The sequence below is a fragment of the Nannospalax galili genome, unplaced genomic scaffold (genome assembly GCF_000622305.1).
Source record: "Nannospalax galili isolate Female #2095 unplaced genomic scaffold, S.galili_v1.0 scaffold135, whole genome shotgun sequence".
NCBI lineage: Eukaryota > Metazoa > Chordata > Mammalia > Rodentia > Spalacidae > Nannospalax > Nannospalax galili.
This window is the reverse complement of record NW_008338998.1, coordinates 4,495,415-4,521,536: the sequence shown is the minus strand read 5'-3', so window position 1 is coordinate 4,521,536 and position 26,122 is coordinate 4,495,415. Positions and strand designations below refer to the sequence as shown.

At 38.7% G+C, this 26,122-nt stretch overlaps 1 protein-coding gene across 1 annotated transcript in view; it reads left to right on the top strand.

Moving 5' to 3' along the window:
- Thsd7b (thrombospondin type 1 domain containing 7B) overlaps positions 1 to 26,122 on the top strand; it is a 571,555-nt gene that overhangs the window by 342,161 nt on the left and 203,272 nt on the right. The window contains exon 13 of the mRNA XM_029563816.1: positions 6,519 to 6,697. Coding sequence (XP_029419676.1) covers positions 6,519 to 6,697 — 179 coding nt within the window. The remainder of the gene's footprint in view (positions 1 to 6,518; positions 6,698 to 26,122) is intronic.

Here is a 26,122-nt window from a genome sequence, read left to right as displayed (position 1 = left end):
GCTGATTTTTATTCCTTTGGCTATATTCCAAAGCTATATGGTATAGCTGGATTATATGACAGTCCTATTTCTGGTCTTTTGGAGAACTGCATACTGGTTTGCATAGTACAAATGGGTTCTTCCCACCCTATGTCTTTACTAGCATTTGTTTGTTTGTTTCTTTCTTGATTCTATATAGTTTATATTTGCATTTCCACAATGTCAAGAATGCTAAAAATTCAGATTTTCTTGTAATTATTGGCCCTTTGTAGTTACTTCAAGAAATGTCTGTTCAGTTATATGCCCATTTATGAATTTTGTCATTCTTTTGGTGTTATACTTTAAAGATTTATTTTTATTATTTTTCATTATGCATATATGTGTGTATCTGTGTGTTGGTGTGTGCATGAATGCAGAGCCTGTTGGGGACAGAGGAGGGCATCAGATACCCTGAAGCTAGAGTTACCGACAGTTGTGAGTTACCTGACTTGGGTACTAGAAACCAAACTCGGGTACTCTGCAAAAGCAATACCAGCTCTTAACCTCTGAGTCATCTCTCTAGTCCTGATGTTACATTATTTGGTTGTTTATGTGGTCTTAATATTAATCCTCTATCAAATGAATGGCAGTCAAAAACTTACACCCTCTTCAATCTGTCTCTTCACTCTGTGTCCTTTGCTTGGAATAATTTTTTTTAAATTTGACACAACCCCATTTGTTAATTCTTGCTGAATAATATTCCCTGAATGATCATAGTTCTATGCAGGAAAACTTTGCCTGTTCCAATATCCTTAATGTTTATATAACTCAGTAAAAATATTGTTCTGGAACTTCATAAGATTTTTAGGAACTACTTTAATTGTTCAAAAAATTTAAAAGAGGAGGCAACAATAATTTAGGCATTTTTCAGTCTCCCCCTTGGGCATCACAGGCACCATGCATGTTAGGATCACCTTTGAAAGCAGGCAGCTACTGATCATAAGCAATATTCTGCAAAGCAAACTGCAAACCTGCTGAGCACAGGCTGTATTTCTACATGTTCATGCACTGAGATTCTAAATAAATGTTTGGCACCAATGCCCCTCCCTTGAAAGAAATGCTAAAATATTGTTCTAACTTCTTAAATTGTCTTTCTTGAACTAATGTTAAATTCCATCTCTGAAAAATACACTCCCTTAACAAATTATATATTTTATCATTGGGCATTTTACAAACAAATAGAATAACAAATCTAGAAATACTAAAATATATAATTAACTAGGACTTGGCTTCTTGCCCAATTCCCACACCCAGCTGGGCCACTGTCTGATTTGGGTTTGCACAAGTCTTCTGCATGCTGCCATAAGCACTGCTAGTTCATATGTGCAACTACCCTGTAGTGTCCAGACAACATAGTTTCCTGAATATCTATTGGAAATTGATAGATTCTGGGAAAAAGAGAGTCTGATTACCTAAGGGTTGTCGCACATAGTAGGTTGATCAGACTCTAAGGGATGGACCCACACCCAAGAGCATTTGGGGAACACAAATTAGGCTCAGTAGACCTTTTTTAAAAAGATAATAAAGAGACATGAAGTCAGTGGAGGAGTAGGGAGGGAGTCTGAATATGACCAAAATACATTGTTTGAAATTCTCAAAGAATTAATAAAAATATTTTTAAATATATAATTAAAACAGCAGATCTTAAAAGCAGAAAAATGAGAGTACAATATGATTTTTAACTCATGATTGTCCCAGATCTTAGATGATTTTGCATTTGAAAAACCTTTTCATGGGGCTGGAGAAATGGCTGAGCAGTTAAGAGCACTGGCTGCTTTTGCAGAGAACCAAGGTTCAGTCCACATGGCAGTTAACAACCATCTTAGCTCCACTTCCAGAGGATCAATGCCCTGTTCTGACCTCAGAGGGCAGTAGGTGCACACATGGTACATTTATATACATGCAGGCAAACACTCATACACATAAAATAAAAAAAAAATGCATCTTTAAAAAGTTTCCATTTTGTATGAAATGCTCAATAAAGTTTTTGTAAAAGTTTAAAAAAATGAAAAGAAAGTTTCCTCTTTTTTGTCTTTTTTTTTTTTTGAGACAGGGTCTCCCTGTAGCCCCAGCTGTCCTGGAACTCACTATGTAGACCAGGCTGGCCTCAAACTCACAGAGATCCACCTGCCTCTGCCTCCCGAGTGCTAGGATTAAAGGCGTGCACCACCACGCCCAGCTAAAAGTTTCCATTTTATAAGATTCCTACTGTGCTTTAATAATTTGAGCCCAGAGGCAGCAAATACAGAGTGTGAACTGACTAATATAATGTTTGCTGCTACTTTACAGAGTAATAAAATATAAGTGGATTGATCTGGGTCATTTTCTTGAACTTCATGTTATCAATATTTTCCTCTTTCACATCTTAATGGGAGAAAATGGGTTAGTATTTGAATGATGGAGAGAAGGAAGAAAAACACACAAAGCAACAGTCTTGGAAGTGGTTGCATTAAAGAGACCACCACATTAGAACTGTTTCTATTGATGTGTGTTAACTAAGAGGTTGGGGGAATTAGTGGTAGAGAGTGAATCATTTCATTCTATGTCCCTGGCTTCAACTTTGTTTGCTGTGTCATTAAACAAGTACCTCTAGTTTTATCATGGGTAGAAATGCTATTAATGGACCCTAGCCAGCCCATCCTTATCCATACTAAGCTGTTTTGGTCACCTCCTATGTGTATAGGGTATACAGTTTACAAATTGATTGCATGCTGTGCTGGTAATTGTGTGCTGACTACTTCATACTTCACACCTGATTTTGGATGTGTGCAGATTAGTGAAACAGGACACAAGTCTTCCCTAGGTCAGTCAGTGGTCCAAGCAACATGCTCTGCATAAGCCTTATAGAAGAAGATACATTTTTGGTAGAGACTGTTTCTTTCACAGAAATTGAGTTTAGACATATGAATGTTGCCAGTGAAGCATTATCTGAAAGAAAACAGCTATGCTGCAGTATATTTTATGGAAATTAGTTTTTAAAACATTTGTGTGATTTCAATAGTTAGCAATTGGAAGTCTCATAGAGAAGACTGACCTTGGGACAGTCATATTCCATCATATTTTGTTGCTAGAATCTGTAAGCATTAAATGTGAGGGTAAAACTAATCTTTTCAATTATGAGTCAGGCATAAGAATATGTGATTATTAATGGTTTTCACTCTGGACTTTCCTTGGGGGCGTACTCTAGCATGGAAATTTTCCTGAAAAATAAATGTCACTGTTACTTAGTCCTGCTGAATTTCAAAATTATTTTATACTCATTGAATTTATAACTTTGACTTTCATGAAGATCCTCTGGGTTTACTTCTTATCATAGGGAAAGGAAAAAACTATTGCTAGAGGCTTGCTGATTAAAGTCCTTCAGTATGCAAGCACAGATGAAAAAGATTTAAAATCTCATTCAATTAAAAGAATGTCTAGTTCAAAATGTACTTTAAAATAGGATCTATATAGACACTCAAATATTTAAAATATATTTATGTGAAATAGTCTGACATCTGCAGTCTCATATTTGAAATATGTCAGCCATGAGAGTAAATCCCAGTTTCCTGTCCTATTCTTTTCATTTGACAACCAATGAAATCATTTTGTGGCTTAGTTTCTCTGTAAAATTATATAATGTGTGGGGCATCTCTTTAGTATTTTATGTAACTTTGGCTGTGTTCCTAATAATACGTAGTTGATTATAAAACCTCATTAGAAGTAACTGCAGAGGTAAAGCTGTTGAACAATAATCAATTATTATTATTTTAACAATCTTAATTAGAGTCTTTTTAGTCCAACTCCAGAGGAACATTCCTGTCATCGGGAAATTTGGTTTTCGCTTATTGATGGGTATTGTTTGATTAATTTCAAATCATTCTAATAATATTCTAAGAGATATATAATCATAATTAAAATGAGAGAGAAGGAGGAGGAATGAGTGAGAGAAAAAGAGAGGAGGAAAGAGGGGGAGAGGGAAAAAGAGATGCAGAAGAAGTGAGAGGGAGAGAGGGGGAGGGAGAGAGAGAGAGAGAGAGAGAGAGAGAGAGAGAGAATTAATCATAGAAATAGGTTGTTAAAGAGCCCAAAGATTTGAAGAAGTCAGGTTCAAGTGAGGGTAAAGAATGTGCCTCATATAACAAAGTGGGTGCCTTGTTCATGAATGGGAAGTTGGGAATGTAAATAGATTTAATCATAGGAAATTGAAGGAGTTCTGGTTCATTCTTTCTGTTGCTTGCAGGATAGGAGAAATGAGGTCTCAGAAGTTAAAAGTCAGCTGGAGAAGGTTTGAAAGCTCTATAATACAGGAGAATGAGAGGAAAACACAATTACCCAGGCCTTGAGAGTGCTTGGCTGAAGACAGAGTACACATGGAAGTATCACCACACCTACAGTTCTAGCATGTTCCTGCCTCTGTTTGGTAGTCTTATTTTAAGCACAGAGGGAAGAACACAGGGCTGTCTGAGGTCTGAGGTTCTGACTCTGGTAAGATGGAAGGACCCTGGGACAAGGGATCAGTAGTATTGGAAGAGAATGGCTAAAGTAGGGACCACGGGTGGGTTGCCTGCTACAGAACTTATTTTGCATAAGCAAAGGCATAGCTGGTATTGGAGAAGATGGAGTAGCTTGTAAAGACAGAATCCAAGACACAGGGGCTGGAAGGAGAGGAGAAAAAACAAACTAGAGGTGGTGTTCACACTGAAACCATGCCAGAGCCACCTAAGGATGTTTTAATCTGCCAGTTTCTGGTATTCAACCTCTGCAATTAGGGCTGAACTGGTGTTTCGCACACCTTAGGCAATGAAGATACAGTCTATAGGTAAGGTTACAAACCATTGCTTGGAACTTTTGATAAAGAAGCTCAGTTTGTCTTTTGCTTTTGTAATATAGTTCAGCATTTTATTATGAAGAATCCAGTGAAGAATCAGAGGATTTTAAAGAGACCAAGAATACAAATGTTTTTGCATTTTGAAAAGTACTTTTACCTCAGAATGACTAACAGATACCAAAAGAGAAAAACTGGGGAAAGGAGATCAGTGACAGGAGTACTGCATTCCAGGCCAGAAATGTCAGGAGAATGAGCTAGGGACTGGCAAAGGCAGTATAGTTCAGTGGATACATTTGTGGTTTTTAACACAAGAACTCATGATACCAATGTATGTGTAGAATGATGGAAGGGCTAGGTTTTATGAGATTTCCATTTTGAATTATTCCTTGGGTGTTAACTGTCATGTAGCAAATTGCCACAGAATTTGTAGTTCAAAGCAGCCTTTAGTAAACCCCTTTTTCCATTGGTTAGGAGTCCCCACCTGGCATCTCTGTTTTCTGCTTAAGGGTCCTATGGGGCTGTAAAGCATGATTAAGGGCTCGGCATTCATCCCAGGCAAAGAAAGCTCTTCCTCTGAGCTCCCCCAGGATTTCAGCAGAGTTCATCTTCATGTAGATGTAGACTCTCTGTCTACATGAATGGAACCAATCCCTCTCTTAAGGGGTTGCACCTGATTAAGTCAGGCACACCCAGGGTTGTCTCTTCTTATTAACTCAATCCAGTCACCTGAATTGCCACATAAACTATATCTATAAGTTACCTTTACCATGGCCATATGCTGTAACCTACTTATGAGAATGAGACCCTACCACACGCACAGTCCCTGCTCAAACTCAGAGGGAACATAATTACAAAGAATGTACAGCAGGGTACAGGAATCTGATGACATTGCAACTGAGTATGGACCACAGGAAGATCAGAAAACTTGAGGAAGAAATGGACAATTTCTGTGTCAGACATTTTGAGGAATCTGGGCATATAATTAGAGTATCTTAATAGCTGGCATAGAATTCAGTAGAGAGATATGCATTGGGGCTATGTATTTGGGCATTGGTAAGCACAAGTGATCATTAAAACCATGAGGTCAGTCACAGACTGTGCTGGAGGTGGGCTGAAGATAGGAGTTCAACCAAGCATAGCTGGACCCTCTGAAGTTCACTTCATCCCATAGCTCCTCAATCCTGCACATCATCCGATGTACAACAGGTTACTGTTCCTCTACCTTCAATGGTATTGAGGTCATCTCTCTATCTCTATTCTACCTCCAAGTCACACTATAGAAGAGTGGCTCATCATCATTATTATGAAACCTTGAAGATAACAGGCAGATGAAGGAGTCACCCTCATGCTCCTTGATCCAATTGCAGAGCTGTAGTTTTAGGATAACAGAACACAAGCTTCAATGGGGGGCAGATAATCCAGCCCAGCGTTAGTCCTGAACTTCTTCATTCCCTCTTAGCCTGTTTCTTCCATCTCAGAATTCCCATAAATGAACAGAATGGCACAAATTGGGTATATATGTAATTATATTTATCTGTCTCCTAAAACTCTGGTCTGTTTATGAGTGGAAATATATTGAAATCACTGAAGCAAGACTGTGGAGAAATCTGAGCTGTCAGGGTAGAAAGGGAATTTGATTAGCGTATGTGAAGCAAACTTTCCTATCTTCACTGAAAGCTTTTTCTTTCAGGTTATATTCAAGAAGAATGTGTTATCCCCTGCCCGTTTGATTGCAAGTTAAGTGACTGGTCTAGCTGGGGTTCTTGCAGTTCATCCTGTGGGATTGGAGTGAGAATTCGATCCAAATGGCTAAAAGAAAAACCTTACAATGGAGGTCGACCGTGTCCCAAACTGGATCTCAAGAATCAGGTAAAGTGCATGAAATAACAAACTAAAAGTTACAGTCCACCCCATTACTGTTTCTGCTTGAGACTGAACATAATCTCTTTTAGGCAGCTTCGCAGGCTCTAAAGACAACTACAAGGGCAGACACTAAGATAACTGAACAAGAGGTTAGCATCTTTGCCCACTCCCACATACTGAGCAGATCAATGTGGTACCCTTGGCAATAATTACATCTATAAAATGACACCCAATTGATTTTAAATATCAAAGTTGTAATTTGATATTATAAAAGGTGTACATATTTATATTGTACATATAAGCAATAAAGTTGACAGACTATAAATTAATTTATGGTAATATAATTCATGATCTAATCTAAAAACAAAATCCAAAACTGATGCTCTAGTTTTCTTTTACCCAAGTCTTTATCCTAATTTTCTTTGCTGTCAATCTTGCCAATTTTTCTACAACTCTCCAAATCTGTTTTGACTCTTTCTCTACACATTTCCCCAGAAGTTGTACCTATTTTTATATAAGTGAAGTCCTGATGGATACTTTTCCATATAGATGTCTAATAAAATTGCCATGCTAAGCAGTCAGAATTGATTAAAGTATATTTCACTTTGCTTTACCCATATAACAGTATCTAAGCTTTAGTTTAAGAACTGTAATAAAGAACTCAGATTTCATCCGCATCCACTGACTATCAGATTAGGACTGATGGTTCAGTTTTTCTTTAAAAGTCAATTGAACAGATGAGTAGATGAAGCCAGTTATAAATCCTTTATTCTAAGAACAGTGAAGTGTATCTCGTATGACTATGTATATCCTTTTTACTGGGAAACTTTTAACTGAATAGTTTCACTGACTTCTATTGCTCATTCTTATGTATTCATTTATTTCCTGGTAACCTTATTTTGACTAAACAACACATGAGCTCTTAATGAAAGGGAAATCATATATATATATATATAATATAATGTATATATATTCCTAGTTAATTTAATTAGTATGTGCACTGCTGCTTGAACTTTAACATCATGTCTATCACTTCAAGACCACTGCCATTAGCTATTGTTCTTAAGTTTTATAAAGGACAGATAACTCACTGAGATTCCTATTCCACCAAGAGATATTTAAGTTCTAAGATAGGGAAGCATTAATGTGATTGTTTTGTTTTTAAAATGTCAAAGTAATTGCCATTGCATCTTTTTTTAAGATGTAAGCCATTGAGAAAAAACAAAACAAAGGATTGTGATAATATTAAGATTCTGAAGAAACCTCACAGGTATAGGACCTTAATGAAGAATGAAATATTTTCAATAAAATATTTTTTCAATAAAAACAAGAAAGAGAGGCAGAAGCAAGTGGATCTCTAAGAGATCCAAGTCCACTAGGGCTACAGGAAGACCCTATCTCAAAAAAACAAAGAAGAAATAACCACAGGAGAAATAATGCTGTCAAAGGAAGGCGTAATAGAGGTGTGTGGTCAAGAAGATGACCCTCAGGTGAATATTCTGTATGAAAACTCTTTGACCATCCCTAGAGAATTTCTCAAGCATTTTAAATAGGAAAGAACTACTTATATTTATAACAATTTATAATATGGTTTGTTATTATATCTTCCCCCAAAACAGCCGATGAAAGCTAAGCCTTTATAATACAGGTGTTAGACACTAATTTTAATATTCTACTTGTATTAAGTAGGAAATTATATAAGCAAGGGCAGTATTGAGCACCAATTTCAAGCCTCTTCTCTCGGTGTGTGAAAGCTAATGTATGGAAACATGTCTATGAAATTTGAGAATAGGAGGAAGTTAATGGCAAAAGAAAGCCTGTTGTGACTTAAAGGAAATTTGTTCTAATCACTTAACTAACATATAATGCTTTCAACTAACCTTGAAAAGTAGTACAATCTAGAAATTAAATCCAAGTGCAAGGATGATTTAGATGAGCCCACTAAGTGAAAATTAAGTGAAGCGAGGCCTGTCTGCAAGGGATGTTTCTAACTTTTGAATTCAAGAAGACAATTGTAGTCAGAGTCATTTGGTTTTTGCCATGATCAGAAATGAATCCTAAACTTCAGTGATCAGAAATAGAATTTATTACAGAATTTTTTCTTCTATAAAGAGGATTCAGATACTAGCTTGTATGTCATTGAAAATTCCATATGTACTTCATATATTTAAATTTTTTATTTTTATTGCAAATTGACAAAAAAGCATAATTTTGAGGGTAAAATGATGTTACAACTTCTGAATACATTATGAAGCAATTAAATCAATTTACTCAGCATATCAATACCTTAATCATTTTGTGGTGAGAACATTTGTAATTTACTTTCTTAGCAATTTTGAACTGTGTCGTATGCTTTTATTAACTGTAGTAAGAATACTGTGACAGATTTCAGTTTAGGTTTAACCAAAGCTTTGTGCCTCAACCGTCACCCCACACCCCCCACCTTCCACTGTTTGTTTCTGCATTGGATGCTTCAGACCTCACACCTAAACAAGCACATGAAGTATTTGTCTTTTTGTTCTGTTTATTTTAATTTTTTTTTTTTGAGACAAGGTCTTACTCTGCAGGTCAGGGTGGCTTAGAACTCACTGTATAGCCCAGGTTTGATTGAACTCAGTACAATTCCCCTGCTTCAGCCTCCCAAGCCTTGAGCCACTATGCCCTGCTGCTGTTTGTCATCCCATGCCTAGTTTATTCCACTCAACATAATGTTCTCAAGGTCGATGCATGTTTTCACAAATGACTGAGGTCCTGTCTCTTTTAAAGCCAAATAGCATCCATTGAATGTATAGATTTTCTTTCTCTACTCATCACTGACATACACATACATGGATACTATAACAACAATCAGGAACAGTGCTACAAGGAACATGGGATGCAGACCTCAACACACCACTTCCAGCTCGTTGGGGTAAATACCCAAAGAAGGATTGCAGAATCATGCTCTATTTTCAGTTTTATGTGCAACCTCCAAGTGCTTTCCCATGACGGCTGTTCCATTTCATCCCCACACAATGTTCAAGAGTTCTCCTTTTTTCCAAACATACGTTATATCTTAACAAAAGTTCATTGATCTGGGTATAATAAGCCTTCTCTTTCATTTATATGCCTGTGAATGGCAAGGGAAACTTCAGCTGGGAAAAAATATGAAATTTAAAAGAAAGCCTCCTGGAACTAACTTCATTTCTAAAGCAAGCACACTAATGTCTCTCAAAATATTGTGGAAGGTCATCTGTGGTGACTTCATAATACATTTGTGCTTGTTTATTATAGTGGAATCTTGTGTGTGGTGTGTGTGTGTGTGTGTGTGTGTGTGTGTGTCTATATATGTCTATTTTTGTCTGCCTGTATGTGTGTCTATCTGTCTGTCTATGTGTTTCTATGTGCTATACTGTAATAAAGCTTTGTTTGGAGTAATTCACATTTTCTCAGTTTGTCTGACAACAAAGTAGGCTGTTAGAGATTCTCATTATTTTGAAAGTAGTCTTCATCTTCTATTGCCTATGGCAGCTCTTTAGGAGAGACCACTATTTGTTTCTCTAAACTAGAAATATGGCATGGACAGCGGTAGACCCACACTAGCCCTTTAAAGCTCAGCTTTGCTACTGACTTTAGGTTTGGTTTTTAGGTTTCTATTTATTCCTTTATTTTTATAACCAAATTAACATCATTTTGCCTGTCTACCAATAATAAGAGCTTTTTAAAAAGTAACCACATTATAGCAGCAAGAGAGGCACAGAACTTTAGTACCTGAACATGATGAAAATGCATCGTGTGTCAAACTGAACCTAACATCGCTATTCATAGGAAAACTGAGCCCTTTGAGTATGTGCCTGTGTAAATGTTACTGCTCTGGCACATTCATTTTCCTCCTTCAATTTTCTCTAGGACGTGAGGCGTCTTTGAGGGCAAAAGCTGTCTTTCTATTTTCACTTGTTCCAGCCCCTGGTGCATGATCTTGTGGGTTGTCAGCTTGCAGTCATTGGATGCCTAATTTGAAATGCAGCCTTCTCATGGTTAAGAGGGTGTCTACCTCCTCCAGTAGAAATCAGCAGACACACTAGAATCTAATCTTTTACACTGCAAATTATCATTTGAGCTCTCAAAAGCATAAGCACTTCGAGAAGAAAGAAATAAGAACTTCCAAGTTATTTCAAATGTCTTTGGTGATTACCCTGAAAACCCTTTGACATTTAGATCCCACTGACACATAGCACGATGGTATAAATGGAAAGGCTGGCATCATGTACACAAGCTCATAAACTGTTCTCTCTCAGTGAAATCAATATTTATAATCTCACATAAAAGCCTCCCTTTCAACCCAAAGCCTATCAGCCTGACAGCTCTTTCTCTGCACGTGTTGAGTGACAGCCATCCTTGAGTATATTTGTGATGCTAAACATTTCATATGTGCAGCTGTTCTGAGCTCTTATCTCGGCATAACTGCCTTCTACATAACTTATTGGATTATTAGGTCAGTTGGCTGACGCCCTTGGCTCTGCTATGCATAATAAAATACATAATATATTTTAATTTTTACAGTTTAAATATGTTGAATGGTTTAAATGCACTTGCACTGTATATATTGCTTTTATTTTTCCTTTTGAAATGATTCTATTACCAGATTAAATATGAGGCTGGTAAAGCCCCACTGGACATACATTTCCTTTAAGGGTTCTTTACAAGATTGAAGTCAGGGGAACTTTAGAAAAACATATTTTGTTTATAAATCACAAGGCATTGTATTCACAGTTTGAAGAAAATTCTTGTAAGAAATCATTTAAAGATACACTGTCCTTAAATACATCTTGAAAATATGAATTAAATATGTGTGTGCTCTAGAAATGATTGCTATTTTAAAGGTGTGTCTTCTCCCAATGAAAGGTGACCTAAATTTGCAAATGGGAATAATGCATTTTATTTTTCAAACCAGAGTAATAGTGTTTTTAAGCAGGCTTTCTAAAGATATGTAAATGCATTTTACCAGGAACAGGTTTGCCAATAGGAGAACTTGGGGATGAGACATTTACTCGGAAAGCTGGCCTGGAGGCTGTTGCATTACCTATTAGCATCACATTAACAAGAAAACTGGAAAATTGTCATTCTTTTTGGATTTTTTAACCCAGAAAAAAACATCGCTACACTTAAGATTTAATTTGATTTAACCAGTGCTGGCATCCCCGCACAGTTCCTAATGTAAACCAAATCATTTCTGGCTGTTCAGTTTGGACTCGGTGTTTGGGCAAGAGCCCCAGACCGAAGTGGGACAAGGAGCCTTCTTCCTGAGAAGTAGCGAAAAGGCAGCCGAAGGGGACCTGATTTTAAATATTCTGGAGACCCTTCCTGTGTGGGGAGGAGTAATTGGTGGTTGTACCTTTAATGAGACTTGTTTCAAATGTGGAGCATCACATGGCACAGAATGGATCTCTGCAGGGAGATTTAGTCTTTAAGAGTATCTGGGAGACTTCACCAAGGCATCCACTGCTACTGCATCTCCTCTCTCACACACAGTAGTTATCCCAAGGCCAGATTCTGCTCACTTCATCTCAGGACAGCGAGATGCAGCCTCTGCATCCCGCAGTTCTTCTATTTATAACCTCTATGTCCATCCGCCAGCCCCAGCTCTGCGCTTCGGGAGTGTGGCATTGGCCTAATTGAGCTGCATGGACCTCAGGGAAGACATCATTTTTCTTTTTAGCTCCTGCCCTGTTGCCATCTTCAGGAAAAATTGTTTTTCTTCACAAGAGATTCTCTCCCCCAACACTTGTGCCCACACGTACCTGCCCTTCATGTTCTCACTACCCACAGACTTGTCAGCATCTTTGAAATTTTGATCATTGCTAAGAGCCTCTGGCCTTACTCACAAGAAGCACCATTGCTATACCTGTGGCCCACTGGACTTGCATTTTATTATTAATCATTATGATTTGAATACCAAGTATACTATGTGTATCTAAATTTGCTTTCAGTTGTTACTTGGGATGTTCACTGTGTACCTCTAGAATATTCTGCAATAAGCTGGCTGGACAAATGCTGCTCTTAAGCAGGGTTTTTAAGATTCGCTAGAGATAGCTGAAAAATTGGAAAGTAGGCAAAGTTTGTTAAATTTAGTTTTAGAACTCTTTCATTATCCTCCAAAGTTTCATATTATCCCTAACCCCTTAACTCCATACCCCACTGAAATATTAGGTACAATTTTCAATAGGATAGCCAGGTCATCCTTTTGCAATTTTGGCAAACTGTCTTCTTAAGCAGGTATGAAGTAGATTTCTTGAGCACTTTCTAGAAATATATTGACAGAATCTGTTTTTTCCATCTTTCCCAAGTCTCCCATTGATGCTTTAAATATAGAAGGAAAACTCCTCTCCAATTCCTTCCTCATTTCGGGCTTTGAGAGAATTCCCAGGATATTTATAATAGGATCTGAATTTGACTGCAAGAATGATTTGTCATATGAAGAAACTTGTTAGAAAATTAAATCCAAGCTGATGGGGCTATAGCACTTCTTAGAAAGAAACCAAATTAAATAATAAAGGTTGGGCGTAAGGCATGTTTGGAAGTAGGAGTGGAAATGGCACTCTGATTCTTTAATTCCTTAGTTGATATTATTTTCAAGATTCATCTCCATATTAAATTTCCAGAAGGCAAGGTCCTGTATTAGATCCTTGTAGAAAAGCATTTGTAGAGTAGTGGCTTACATTTCAAGTCAAAGGAAAAGCCGGGCCTGATGGCACACACCTTTAATCCCATCACTCAGGAGGCAGAGGCAGGCAGACCTCTGTGACTGAGGCCAGCATGGTCTACATAGTGTGTTCCCTGCCAGCTGGTGCTACAAGGAGATCCTGTCTCAAAGAAACAAATTAAACAGAGTCAAAGTAAAAGTGGTGAAGCCTGTTCTCAGTCTTCTGAAACCAGTATTTATTGTTTCATAACCATTATTGATCGTAAACACAAAGAAACTCTGACTTTGAGGAGCTGTTGGAAAAACCGGTTCCCAGAACCCTACCCCCTGCAATGTGACTCAGCACAATAGAGCGGATCTCAGGATATGAATTTGCTGAAATGCTTGCTGGGTTCTGATTCTCTGATCAGGAACGTTTGCCAACACTGCCACAGTTGAGACTTTTTTTGGTCACTGAAGATGGACTTGTGGTACATTAAACCCTAAAAAGACTGTCTGGGCCACTGGCTTAGCTTTTCCAGTTTAATTCAAACAGTGGGTGACTTGTTTCCTTAGTTCTCACTTGAAGCAAATATGGGAGAACCTTTCCGTTGTACAGCAGAGGAGACTAAAATTCAGAGGAATGCAATGACCTGCCCCAGGCCAGCCACTGGGGTCATGTTGAACCTTTCTGAGTTTCAGTTTCACAGTGTGTCAAATGGGTGTAACTGACAACCATTTCCTAAATTTATTGGTGTTAAATATAAAACAAATATATACTTCCTGTCTCATTGTTGACACATAATTTTTTAAATTCACTGTGCGTGTATGTGTGTGTGTGTGTGTGTGTGCATATGTGAAGGACAACTGACCATGTGGGTCCCAGGGATCAAACTCAGGTGGTCAAGCTTCACGGCAGACACCTTTGTCCTGACACATGATAAATGTGTGATGAATGTTAGATATGATCATTTTCCCTGGTCCCTAACACATTATTGTCTTCCAACTTACTTTCATTCTCTCCTTTCACCTTTCAGAACTAAGTAAGCTCTGCAAATTGTTCCTCTTAACATTTAGCCACGGGAATACTCACAAAGTCTTCAATCCTGAAGGCTATGCTCCGACACACAGTAAAAGCCTTCCTGTTTTATTTCATTAAAAACACTATTTGGGACTGCATATTTCTTTTTTTTGATGGCAGAAAGAAATATGACTTTTATGCAGTTAAAATTAACTACGAACTTGTAAACGTTGGATCCCTTTTAAATGTTTTATCAAGGAGTATACGCAGAAGATAGACACGAGCACAGCTCTATGAAATTTCATAAAGCAAACGTTGTCACTCAGTCCCCAACCAAAGAAATAACCCATTGTCAAATCCAAATGTCCCCAGTGCCCTCGGGCACTCAGTGCTGCTGTTCTCTCCCTGTTCTCACCCAATCAGGACTGGTCTTCAAACTAGCCGTACAGTCTAAAAACAATCTGATGGAAGTGGAAGTCTACATTATGTCTTCTCTGTCTTCCTTTCCCTAACATTGTGTTTGTGAGATTGATCCATGTTGTATTGCTCTGCTGCAGGTCTTCCTATGTAGATAGTGCTTAATTCTAGATAATGAGTAGAAATAGCCCATCTGCCACATGCAGAGGTATGAGTGTCGTGTGGATGCAGTGACTTTATCTCCTCACCCCTCCCAGCCCAGCATGTCAGTGACAGCTGCATGCCCCTCTACCCAGTCTCTCCACAGCCAGAGGAAGAGCATGAGCACCACCTCTGTGCTGTTCTCAGCTCTCCTTCCTCCCAAACAGCTGCCCCCTTCCCTCTGTCTCTAATCTCCTTTTCTGCCCTGCATTCTGTTACTGGCACAGTACCTTAATCATCTTTCTGCACCACAAATCTGATCATGGTTAAAAATCTCTCAAGGGTTCTTATTACCTTTGGTATGAACTGTCAGCTGCCTTCTACATTTTCTAAAACATTTTATGATCTGACCCCAATGCTATTTCTCAGCACTCAAAGACATGCTCAAATAGCAAGGTCATCATGCTGAAGAAGTTTCTGGAAGGGTAGACTACCCTCCTCTATCTCTTTGTCAGCCCCATCTAGGCTTCATTAGAAAGTATGAGAGTTTCCCGTTCTCAGGCTGGTCATATAATTAATTGAAAGATGTAAAATATGGTACCTTTTGACAGAAATTCTCTTTTCATTTACTTTTCGGCAAGCAGGAATTATTAATGAAATCAGGCATCTGAGTTTGCTCCACTTAGTGCCCCTGTTCTAGAGGAGTCATCAAATTTATTTCATTGCATTCAAATGTTTTCCATTGCCATTTAAATATAGGTTATTTAAGATAGAATGAAGCTGTTGGTTTGTTTTTAGAAGGGACTATCAGTTGACAAGGAAGGGGCATGGCGCTGATCACTAATGCTAATGCAAGAAGTTCCCAGACAGCACAGGATTGTTCAGAGCCCTCTGCCCCGAACACAACAATCTCATCACCCTGAGAGAAGAAGATAATTTGCGTATCAATATTGAGGAAGCAGTGAGGATTGTACTTGCCTCCAGTGCACTACATCAAATTGGGGGACCAGCGGGGAGCACGTGACGTAAATCAGGTGGAAATCATGACAGAAGAATGAAGCTGCCTTCGCTTTTCTCTGTTTTTGGAAGCACAGTATAAACACCTAGGCTGAAGTTGTGGCTGGGTTCAACTGTTTACTTTTGTGCTATTACATTTTGACATTTTTTTCTGAAATTCACCTTTGTAATGCACCCCCTCCCCACCCCGCCACCACTTGGCCACCTAGTTCATACAGCTCCACACCACCCCCATCTCTTCCCATGTAGCTTTGCTTGTCTTTTCTTTTCCTATGTCGTCATTTAGTATCATCATCATCATCATCATCATGTTTAAAAAGAATTTACCCATCCCCCAAACATATTCTTCCTGGTCTTCATGAGCACCCCAAACCTGTCAGTCCTGTTGTCTTAGGTGAATTTTCCCAGAAGCAGAGCCAGAGACAGGATTCCAGAACAAGAATTTTATTTCTCAAATGCTCAGGGAATACCATTAGGGAAATGAATACAGAGTGTGACAGAAAAGGGAAGAAGCCAACAAGAGATATGTTGAGCCAAGTACCATAGTGGCACCGATCCTGCAGCATCTCTAGGAGACCAAACACACAGACCTCAGGTTCACCACATCCAAAGGGCCAGAGAGCTGGTGAATCCTGTGATTCTCTGTCAAGTCAACACCTTCTGGTCTTAAGCTACCCTCTTCTGGCCTGGACAAAACCCTGAAACACAGAAACACAGATGCTGGTAGTTGGAATGTAGCCAGAGCACAACGAAAAGCTGCTGGTTGTTTCATCCTGAGATCCGAACAAGCACAGAAACACTGAAGGTTCAATTCGTTTCTTAACTGGGGACAGTGAGTTCTCTGTGCTATGTCAAAACACAAGTGCATCTCTTCCCAATAAAAGTGGGCTTTACTGTAGCTGGCTTGGAGCAGAGAAGGTCCATATCCACCTGGCTGGTTAGTCACAAGGGGTCATCCTGATGCTAACACCTTGTCCTTGCTGAACACTGGATCTAGGGGAGGGAAAAGAATAAATCTGGGTGCAGATATCAAACTATGTGCAATTTCTGAGGCAGACAGGACGTGCAAAGTGCTCTGAGCCCTCTCCTTCCTCTTTTTCCCTTTCATGGGCTACACTGTACATTCAGTCCTTTCCTATCATTGCTGGCTACCAAGATTTTGTTTGTTTAGAAGTGGGTATGAGGCAGAGTGTAGTAGGACTGCATGTGAAGCCTTCAGATAGCATTCCCTCCGTGTGAGAAAAGTGTGTGAATGAAGTTAGGACACCCCAGGTCAACTGGCTTCTAGTGCAATAAACAGCTCAAGTTGCCAAGAAAACTCAAAATATCTAACTGCCTATTTCTGGATCATGGCTTCACATGAAGATTTCTTGAGACGAACCCACACTCCTCCCCCCAGGTCAATTAAATCAGGATTTCTGGTGATGGGATCCAACTGTCGATACTTTTTTTTAATCTCCAGGTGATTCTAATGTGCAGTCAGGGCTGAGAATTGCTGTCTAACCCAAACCCATCATCTTGTAAATGAGGTAGCTGGGGCTCAGAGAGCTAGCTTGACATCTAATTACCAACCAGAATAGGGGTCCTGACTTCCAGCCCATTGTTCTTTCCTTCTTGAACACCTCTTCCATCTAAATTAACACAAGCGTAATAAGAACTGCCCTGCTCACTGCTCTCTCACAGGAAAACAAGCAAGGGGCATCCTGACTTGCTCCTATTGACCTTAGGTAGCCTGAAGTGTACCACAAACAGGAAGTTTTTTTTGGGGGGGGGCGGGTTTACTTAACTGTGCCTTTTAACAGTGGTCTGATCCTCAGATAAGGAAGGGGCATAGCAGCTAGCTGGACATATACCTCTCCATATGTAGAAAATTAAATGTGCCACATCCAATAATATCATGGTTTTGGTTGCTGTGATATGGTGGTAAGCACATGTTCCTTTGTATCATTAACAAATACTGTGTGCATGTGCTCATGCTTTGTAATGTTGGAAGCAGACAACTAGATGTGTTATGGAGGTAAGAGGATGTAAGTGTGTGGTGTGTGTGTGTTAGTCAGCTATGACACAGACCTGAGAAAATCAACTTCCAAAGAGAAAGTGTTTGTTATGGCTACAGTTTGGTGGGGGGGGTTCTGTCCATGGCTGGTTGGGTCTCTCGGGTAGAGCAAAACCATACACTTCAGGGCTGGGAAGCAAAAGAGAGAAAGAGGAAGGACTAGAATCCCACAAACCTCTTGAAGGACACAGTCACCCCCCACTCACGAGGCTCCTCTTAAAGGCTCCACCACCTCCCAACAGTGCCAAACTAGGGATCAAGCCCCTAATACATGACCCTTGGAGATATTTAAGATACAGTAACAACGTTGAGGACTTGTAGCAATAGTAATCTGCTCCCAAGTGCCGGTAGCTTTCAAAAAGAGAAGTGGCGATAACAATGCAGAATTCAAAGTGGCTGTTCAAATAATTCAAAGTTTGGAAAGAAACTTTCAGTACGTCTGTGCATTGCTCACCCATTCTTTCTGTTATTCAGCACTGGGCTCCTCCATAGACTACCCACAGGAGTGGAAGGTACATTGGGCAGCAACCAATAAGTCCACTATAATAATTTTACATTAATTTTACACTTTTGGATGCTTAATTTGCCACCATAATTCAACTTAATTAACATTTTGAGATGTATTGAGGTGGGAAATTAAGCGATGCTTTTATTGAAATATCAGCGTTAGGAAAGACAGCTAACACTCTCCCTGGGATGGTATGGGTTTCCCTATCCAGGGGGGTTCCAGGGCACCTCTTTTTGGCAAGGGCCTAGTTTTATGTTGTCATTTATTTGGTATAAACAGCCTTCTAATGCCTCATTCCTTGATAAATAAGCAAGACCCAAACCAGAAAAGCAGTATATTCCTGCACCATATGTTCCCCCCTCTATTTCAGTAGCCATCCAACCCTTCCTGTGTTCGTTACTAGTGATTTAAAGACACATTAAAATCATGCATGTGTTTGTGAGAGCTCATAACAATACTAATGAGAGCATCCACATCTAATATTTCCTTTAGATTTTCCCAGAATCGTTTAATCTAAGTTAAGACTTCTGTAGACTGAAATCACACCAACATTTGGTAATGCACATAGCTACAGCAGGTGGCAGCTGAATAGTATTATAGTGTGTGAGTGAAAAGGAAATCCCAGTGAAAATTGTTCATTTAAGCAGATTTATATACTTAGCTCTAGACATACAGCTGTCCTAAGAAATCAGAAAGGCCCCAGGGGATGATACAATTGGACTAGGTTGAGGCAGAAGCTTAGAAAATTCGAAACAAGAAGACATCAAGCACTTAGGGCTTGACTTAATGTGTGCACAGAGATTTGCAAATGTTTCATTTTACATGTGTTTGCTGCTACTTCCCCATCCAGTCTCTAGGCTGCTAGAAACAAGTGACATATTTTAGTGCCATTTTAGTGCCATTTTAACCTGCTACAGGCTGAGCACTCACAAACACATCAGTGAAAATTTTAGTGTATGTTTTTGACAGCTCTGTCAAGACTTAGATGTCCGTGGCTATGTGGGTTTACCCTGGTTTTATATTGTTCCATTAGTCTACATGCCTTGTTTTGTGTCAGTACCATGCTATGCTTGTCACTATGGCTCTACAGTATAGTTTGAGCTTGTGGTACCTCTGGCTTTGTTCTTTCTGCTTAGAACTGCTTTGACTCTCTATGGTCTTTTGTGTGAATTTTAGGATTTTTTTTCCCAGTTCTGTGAAGAATGTCATTGGAATTTTGATGAAGAGAGCACTGAATCTGTAGATTACTTTGATAGTATAGCCATTTTCACAATATTAAGTCTTCTAATCCAGGAGCATAGAAAACATTGTGTTAAGCAAGATAACCCAGGCTCAGAAAGACAAATATGTCTCTTCACTCTCAGATGTGGATCTTGGCTTCTAATTATTAAATTTATGCGTCTAGGTAGGAGTAAATATGGGCAAAATCCAGGAAACTAGAAAGAGGCCAGTGAGACTAGAAAAAAGAGGCTTTAAGGGTTGGAGGAAGAACCAAGTGGAAGGGGAACTATGGGAACAAGTACAGTGGGTAAAGCCAGACAGGGAGATCAAGGGGGAATGGTAGGATTAACCAAAATAAAATACTATGAAAATCCCATGAGAGAACCTGTTACTTTGCATGCTAATTTTAAAATACATAAAAATAAAATATTAAAAAAGAAAATTCATGTTCCTTGTTAACAAGAGAAACAGAAAAGTACAAAAAACAAAATTTTATAACAAAACAGGAATTTTTATAAGGGTATGACTTTTGACATAGTGAAGTTATTATATTTTTGCTCTGGGTGAATTATGTGCCATTGGAGAATCAAGTTAGCATATGTATTTAGATACTTTTATGCTTAGACTCCACCTCAGCCTTATGTTTACTGCCTTATGGCCTTTATGGTGTTTTCATTGCTCCCTGCGTATCAGTCAAAGCTGGAAACTAGACAGGCAGACTCAAGCCCCAGGACAGAGTAAGAGGAGATATTTGTTTAGGCTCTCTGATGCACTGCTTCATTCTCATTTTTCGTGAGGGGAAAAAAAAAACTACTGGAGCTCTTTTGTGCAAACCACTGACTTACCAACTACATACTTCCCCACTTTTTAATAATAAATATTGGTTTCCTTGGAGTTAACTGACACCGTGTGTAAGTAAGCTGAAAACAGTGGCTGGTTTGATAAAGAAACCGTGAAAATGAACCACTTGGTGAGCTTATTCTTATCTGGATCTTTCTGAATTCTGTTCCCCAATCCCTTGGGCTTATAGGCATTAGAATCTAAGTGCCCTGAGTCTAGGAAACTAAATAAGAAAGGTAATTGAGTAAAATGCTGAGTAAATTCTGTGGAAAAGTGGTCGAAGTCGCCACTTAATGCTAAATAGGGACAGTGACGAATTGAGATGGAACAGAGAGAGCTTGGAAATGAACAAGTGGAATGTGAGCATCGTGAACTCAATATATGAGCTTCTTCACATGAATTATTGCCTGTCATTTGAAATGCACATTATTCAGAAATACTGAAAAGCTGTTCTGGCTTATTACTTAATTAAAAGTAAGTTATGAGCATTTTCAATCTATATATAATTTATATCATTTATGAGTCACAAACTTCCCATCAGTCTGCTGGCTCTAATCATCAAAAAAGTATTGTGATACTTAAGTACAGTCTCTATGCATTCTTTCTTCTCACTGGCAGATGTTATGAAGAAACGCACAGCTGGGGGAAATTGATATGCAAAAGCATAAAATTTGGCAGTGAAAGATTAATTTTCTGTACTTAATGTCCTTGGTTCTTGAAAACTTTACTCTTACTTCACAGTATAGCTGGTAGCTTCACTGTCTGAGGGGCAGTGGGCCGAGGATAATGTTCTGTTCTGTTTTATTTTATGATGAACAAGAGAGAATCCATTGTTTCACTAATGAGTTTGTAAGAGCTACTTCGATGCTAAAATATTAGCTATATCTTTTGGATGACTATGATGGGGAAGTAAGAAGCAGTTTTAACAACTTGCAAAGAATGATCACGGTCAGGGTGAATGGTGCGCTAAAATACATATACCAGATGTTTCAAATGACTAGATTTGGGAGAAAACATACAATTAATTTACATTTTAATACTAACTACAAATTTCAATTTATTCTGATTAACTACTTTATAGCCCATCCTGAAGACCATTTGAAGGAGTTATGTAAAGGCTATAAAAGGAGTTGTAATTGAGATATGTCATTTTCTTGGCACAGAGCAAAAGGGTTTTATGCCCAATGCCCATGTCTCTCAGAAGGTTCAAGTTTCACTTGCCTAGAAGGCTATGATGGAATTACAAATCTGGAATCAATATAAGAAGCTGATTAGCTCATTTAACTGCAAGTTGTGCCAAGATTTAATCCCCCCACAGACCAGGTACAATGTTGTAATCTGTGCCAAGTACTTTATACTTACTGCAATCAGGTTACTAAGAAAAATATAAACAGATTTTTCTTTTAAGCTTTATTTATTTTTATTTTATGCATATTATTATTTTGCCTGCATGTATGTATGTGTACCATGTGTGTGCCTGGTGCCCATGGAACCAGAAGAGGGCATCACATACCCTGCAACTGGAGTTACAGACAGTTGTGAGCTGCCATATGGGTGCTGTGAATGGAACCCAGATCCTCTAGAAGAGCAACAAGGGTTCTTAACTGCTGAGCCATCTCTCCAGCCCCATGAACAGGTTTTTTTGACCAGAATTGTTATAAAGGACACTAGCTGAATGAATATTGATGATCATTCAGGTCTAAAACTTTCCTATGGATGTGAAAAATGTTTGAAAATATGAACGGTACTGAGCTAAAGAGTTCAGTAGTTCTGTTATAGTGCCTGGTGTGCTGCAATGGAGACCTGCTATTACAACATTATTTCTACTATCACAGTGCTGGTGATGAGGCTGGGGGGTCTTGGAAACTCCACGATATTATGAACTTTCTTCATAGTCAGATATTACAGTCTAGTGGACCGGTGTCTAGCTAGTCTGCAAAGTAAATAATTTGAGCTGTTCTGTGTTTAGTGTTTAAATGTTAATTTTTAAATTTGTTGTCAAACATTTCAGATTATTCTTCAGGTATTCAGAAATTTCTACAGTAAAATTTGAATTCCTAACATTCCTTCAAATGTCAGAATGTCTGATAAATGTCAGCTGAATCTGAGAATGCTTGTTCTCTTTAAACAGAAACACCAGTGTAATGACCATCTTTCTTCCCCTCATCAGTCCTAAGTCCCCTTAAGTTTGTTAATTTTTAAAAGGTGTGTGCGTGTATATGCGTGTATGTGAGAGAGACAGAGACAGAGAGAGACAGAGAAACAGAGACAGAGAGACAGACAGACAGAGAGACACAGAGAGAGAGAACATGTGCATGTATGCAGGTGCTCATTCCTGTGTACACCCTCAGATGCTAGAAGAACATGTTTGAATCCCTCAAAGCTGGAGTTAACAGGCATTTTGTGGGATGCACAGTTGTTAAGTGGATGCTGGGATCCAAATTCCATTCCTTATAACTTCTCAGCAACCATTCTTAATAGCTGAGCTATCTCTCCTGTCCTACAAGGTTTACTCTTAAATGAGTTTTTTTTTTTTTTTTTTTTGTATTCATTTATATCACACGCCTAGAATCTGCAGGTGTTTTGGGTTCCAAGCTCTTGGTTTAGTCATATCCCTCCTATCCATACTGCAATGCTGTGTTTAATGGTACTAACAGCCATTCATGCATATTAATTGCTTGTCTTTATGACAGTGTGGGGAGCACGGATCTCCTAAACCAACCATCAACAGCCAGGCTCATCTTTACTATATGTGATCTGGAGAGAGAATCCAAGTAGAAAGCCACATTTAATATTTCAATAATTAACTTATAGACCAAGCTAAAAATTATATAAAATGCAATATTTTTATTTCTGCTTTGGGAGACATACCTTGGCAACAACCTACAGAACTGGGTTCAAATTTAGGACCCTCAAAGCTCTGGAGCAGAACGTAGTGCCATGAGAGCCAGTCCTTAGTCTGATTCCTACCCTGTGCTTCCTGGCCCCTACTCTGTCCTACACACTCCAATATACTTGTACAGGCTCTGCCCACAGCAAACAGTACCCATGCCCACTCCCTCAGTACTCATGTGAGTAGGAACAGTGCCCGCCCCCATCAAGGCAGATCTGGAGAAGAAACAGCAATTATAAGAGCAGGTCAGAACCATCTGGCACCTACTTCTCAGATCTAGGTTTCAGAGTTTGTTCTAATGGACTCTAGGAGGAGTCAGGAATCAGGTTCTCTTTGGTCCTCTCCTGTGGGGAGAAACAGAGCTGGAGGAGGTTCAGAGAGGCTCCCAGTTCACACAAACAAGCCAGAAGGCAGTACCCTCAGTGGCTTGTGCTACTGTTTTCTGATGGTACCAGTAAGATGAAGCAGTTTGGGTCTGGAGAAATGGCCCAGCAGTTAAAAGCACTGACTGTTCTTGTAGCACCATATGGCAGCTAAAACCATCCGTAACTCCAGTTCCAGGGAGTCAGGCACCCTCTTCTGACCTCCAAGGGCATTGCATGAACATAGTACAATTGCATGTACATGCAGGCAAACCACATACACATAAAATTAAAAATAAAAAGTTTTAAAAAGAAACAATTCTACCTGAAGTGTGAGTTTGTATCAAATATTTTATCATGAAACAGAAGAATAGTGTAGGGGCGTTCATGGGAATGGAAAGAGCTTTGTTCTGAGATGGAAGGGTTTTTTTGTTATTGCTTTTAGTTTTGGTTTTTCTGATTTATGTCACATGCAGGTGTTTGAGTTGAAAGCCCTGGGTTTAGCTATCCCCCTTTCTGGCCCCCAATTGTAATACTGTGTTTATGGTACTTGATAGCATCTGTTCATGAATATCATACCAATTTCTTGTCTTTTTCTAGAATGTGAGACATATAGAACACCTATTAAATTATTCTCATTGAAATAGGATAAATATTGGGAAGTTTTCACCTGAAAGCCTTTTGGGAAAGAACATTTAAAGCATTGATTCTCAAACTCTGATTTCAGGAGCCTTTACATTTAAAAATCACTAAGAATCCATAAGAAATTGTGTTTATAAGGTCTCTCTCTCTTTCTCTCTCTCCCTCCCTCCCTTCTTCCTATCTCTGTTCACCATAATCAAACTTTAAAGCGACAAAATGAAAAATACACTTATTAGTTTATTTTAAAATCACTAAAATTAAGTCTACTACATAATACATGATATTTCTATGAAGAATAACTATGTTTCCAAACAACATGAAGTTTAAAAAAAAATGACATCCAAGCCGGGTGTGGTGGTGCACACCTCTAGTCCCAGCACTTGGGAGGCAGAGGCAGGTGGATCTCTGTGAGTTCAAGGCCAACCTGGTCTACATAGTGAGTTCCAGGACAGCTGGGGCTACAGGGAGACCCTGTCTCAAAAAAGACAAAAAACAAAAAACAAAAAAAAAAAAAGCATGTTTTACTCTTTGCATATTTCTTTAACCGCAGTAGTTGAATTCTTATATGTACTTGTAAATATAATGTTCTGCAATAGGTTTGTTTAATGAAGTATTTGAAGATATTCCAGCCTTATATACATACATAAATGGGTAAAAAACAAAACAAAACAAAACAAAACAAACAGGGGCTGGAGAGATGGCTCACCAGTTAAGACCACTGACTGCTCTTGCAGAGAACCCAGTTCAATTCCCAGAACCCACATGATGGCTATGAACTCTCCTTAACTCCAGTTCCAGGGGAATCCAAAGCCTTCTTCTGACCTCTGCGGCATTGCACGACCCGGGTGCACTCACAAACATACATGCAAGCAATACACTCATACACATAAACCAAAAATAATAAATAAAATATTTTAAAAAATAGAAGTGTTTTTGTAACTTTTTTTAAAAATTTATTTTTTAATATTTTATTTTAAAAAACAGAAAAGTGTTTTCTTTTTTAACTTTTTTAAAATTTTTATTTTTCAATATTTTATTTATTATTTTTATTTTATATGTATGCATGTAGTACCTGCATGTAGGTGAGTTCACCCGTGTCATGCAATGCCTGAGGTCAGAGGAGGCTGTCAGATCCCCCTGGGACTGGAATTACCAAAGTTGTTAGCTGCCATGTGGGTGTTAGGATTCAAACCCAGGTCTTCTGCAAGAATAATCAGTGTTCTTAACCACTGAGAAATCTCCCCAGAAAAGTGTTTTCAAAAGCATTTAACACTATAAAGTCTGTTATTAGACCCAAACTTGACAAATGATAGTTGTGTGCTTCCCCAAATCCCTAGTTAATTGTAATGTTGAAGCTAAAGTTACTTTTCAATCTTTAGTACCTTAAAATACACTTGGCTAGCTGGCACTTTAGGTAAGTCTTTAATCCATGCATTATTTACTTATTTTTTATTTTTATGTATGTGAGTGTATTGCCTGCATGTGTCTTAGTGAACCCGTGTCATGCAGTACCCACAGAGGTCAGAAGGGGGCATTGAATTTCCCTGGAACTGAAGTTGCAGATGGTTGTTAGCTGCCATGTGGGTCCTGGGAATCAAACCCAGGTCCTCTGCAGGAGCAGCCAGTGCTCTTAACCACTGAGTCATCTCTCC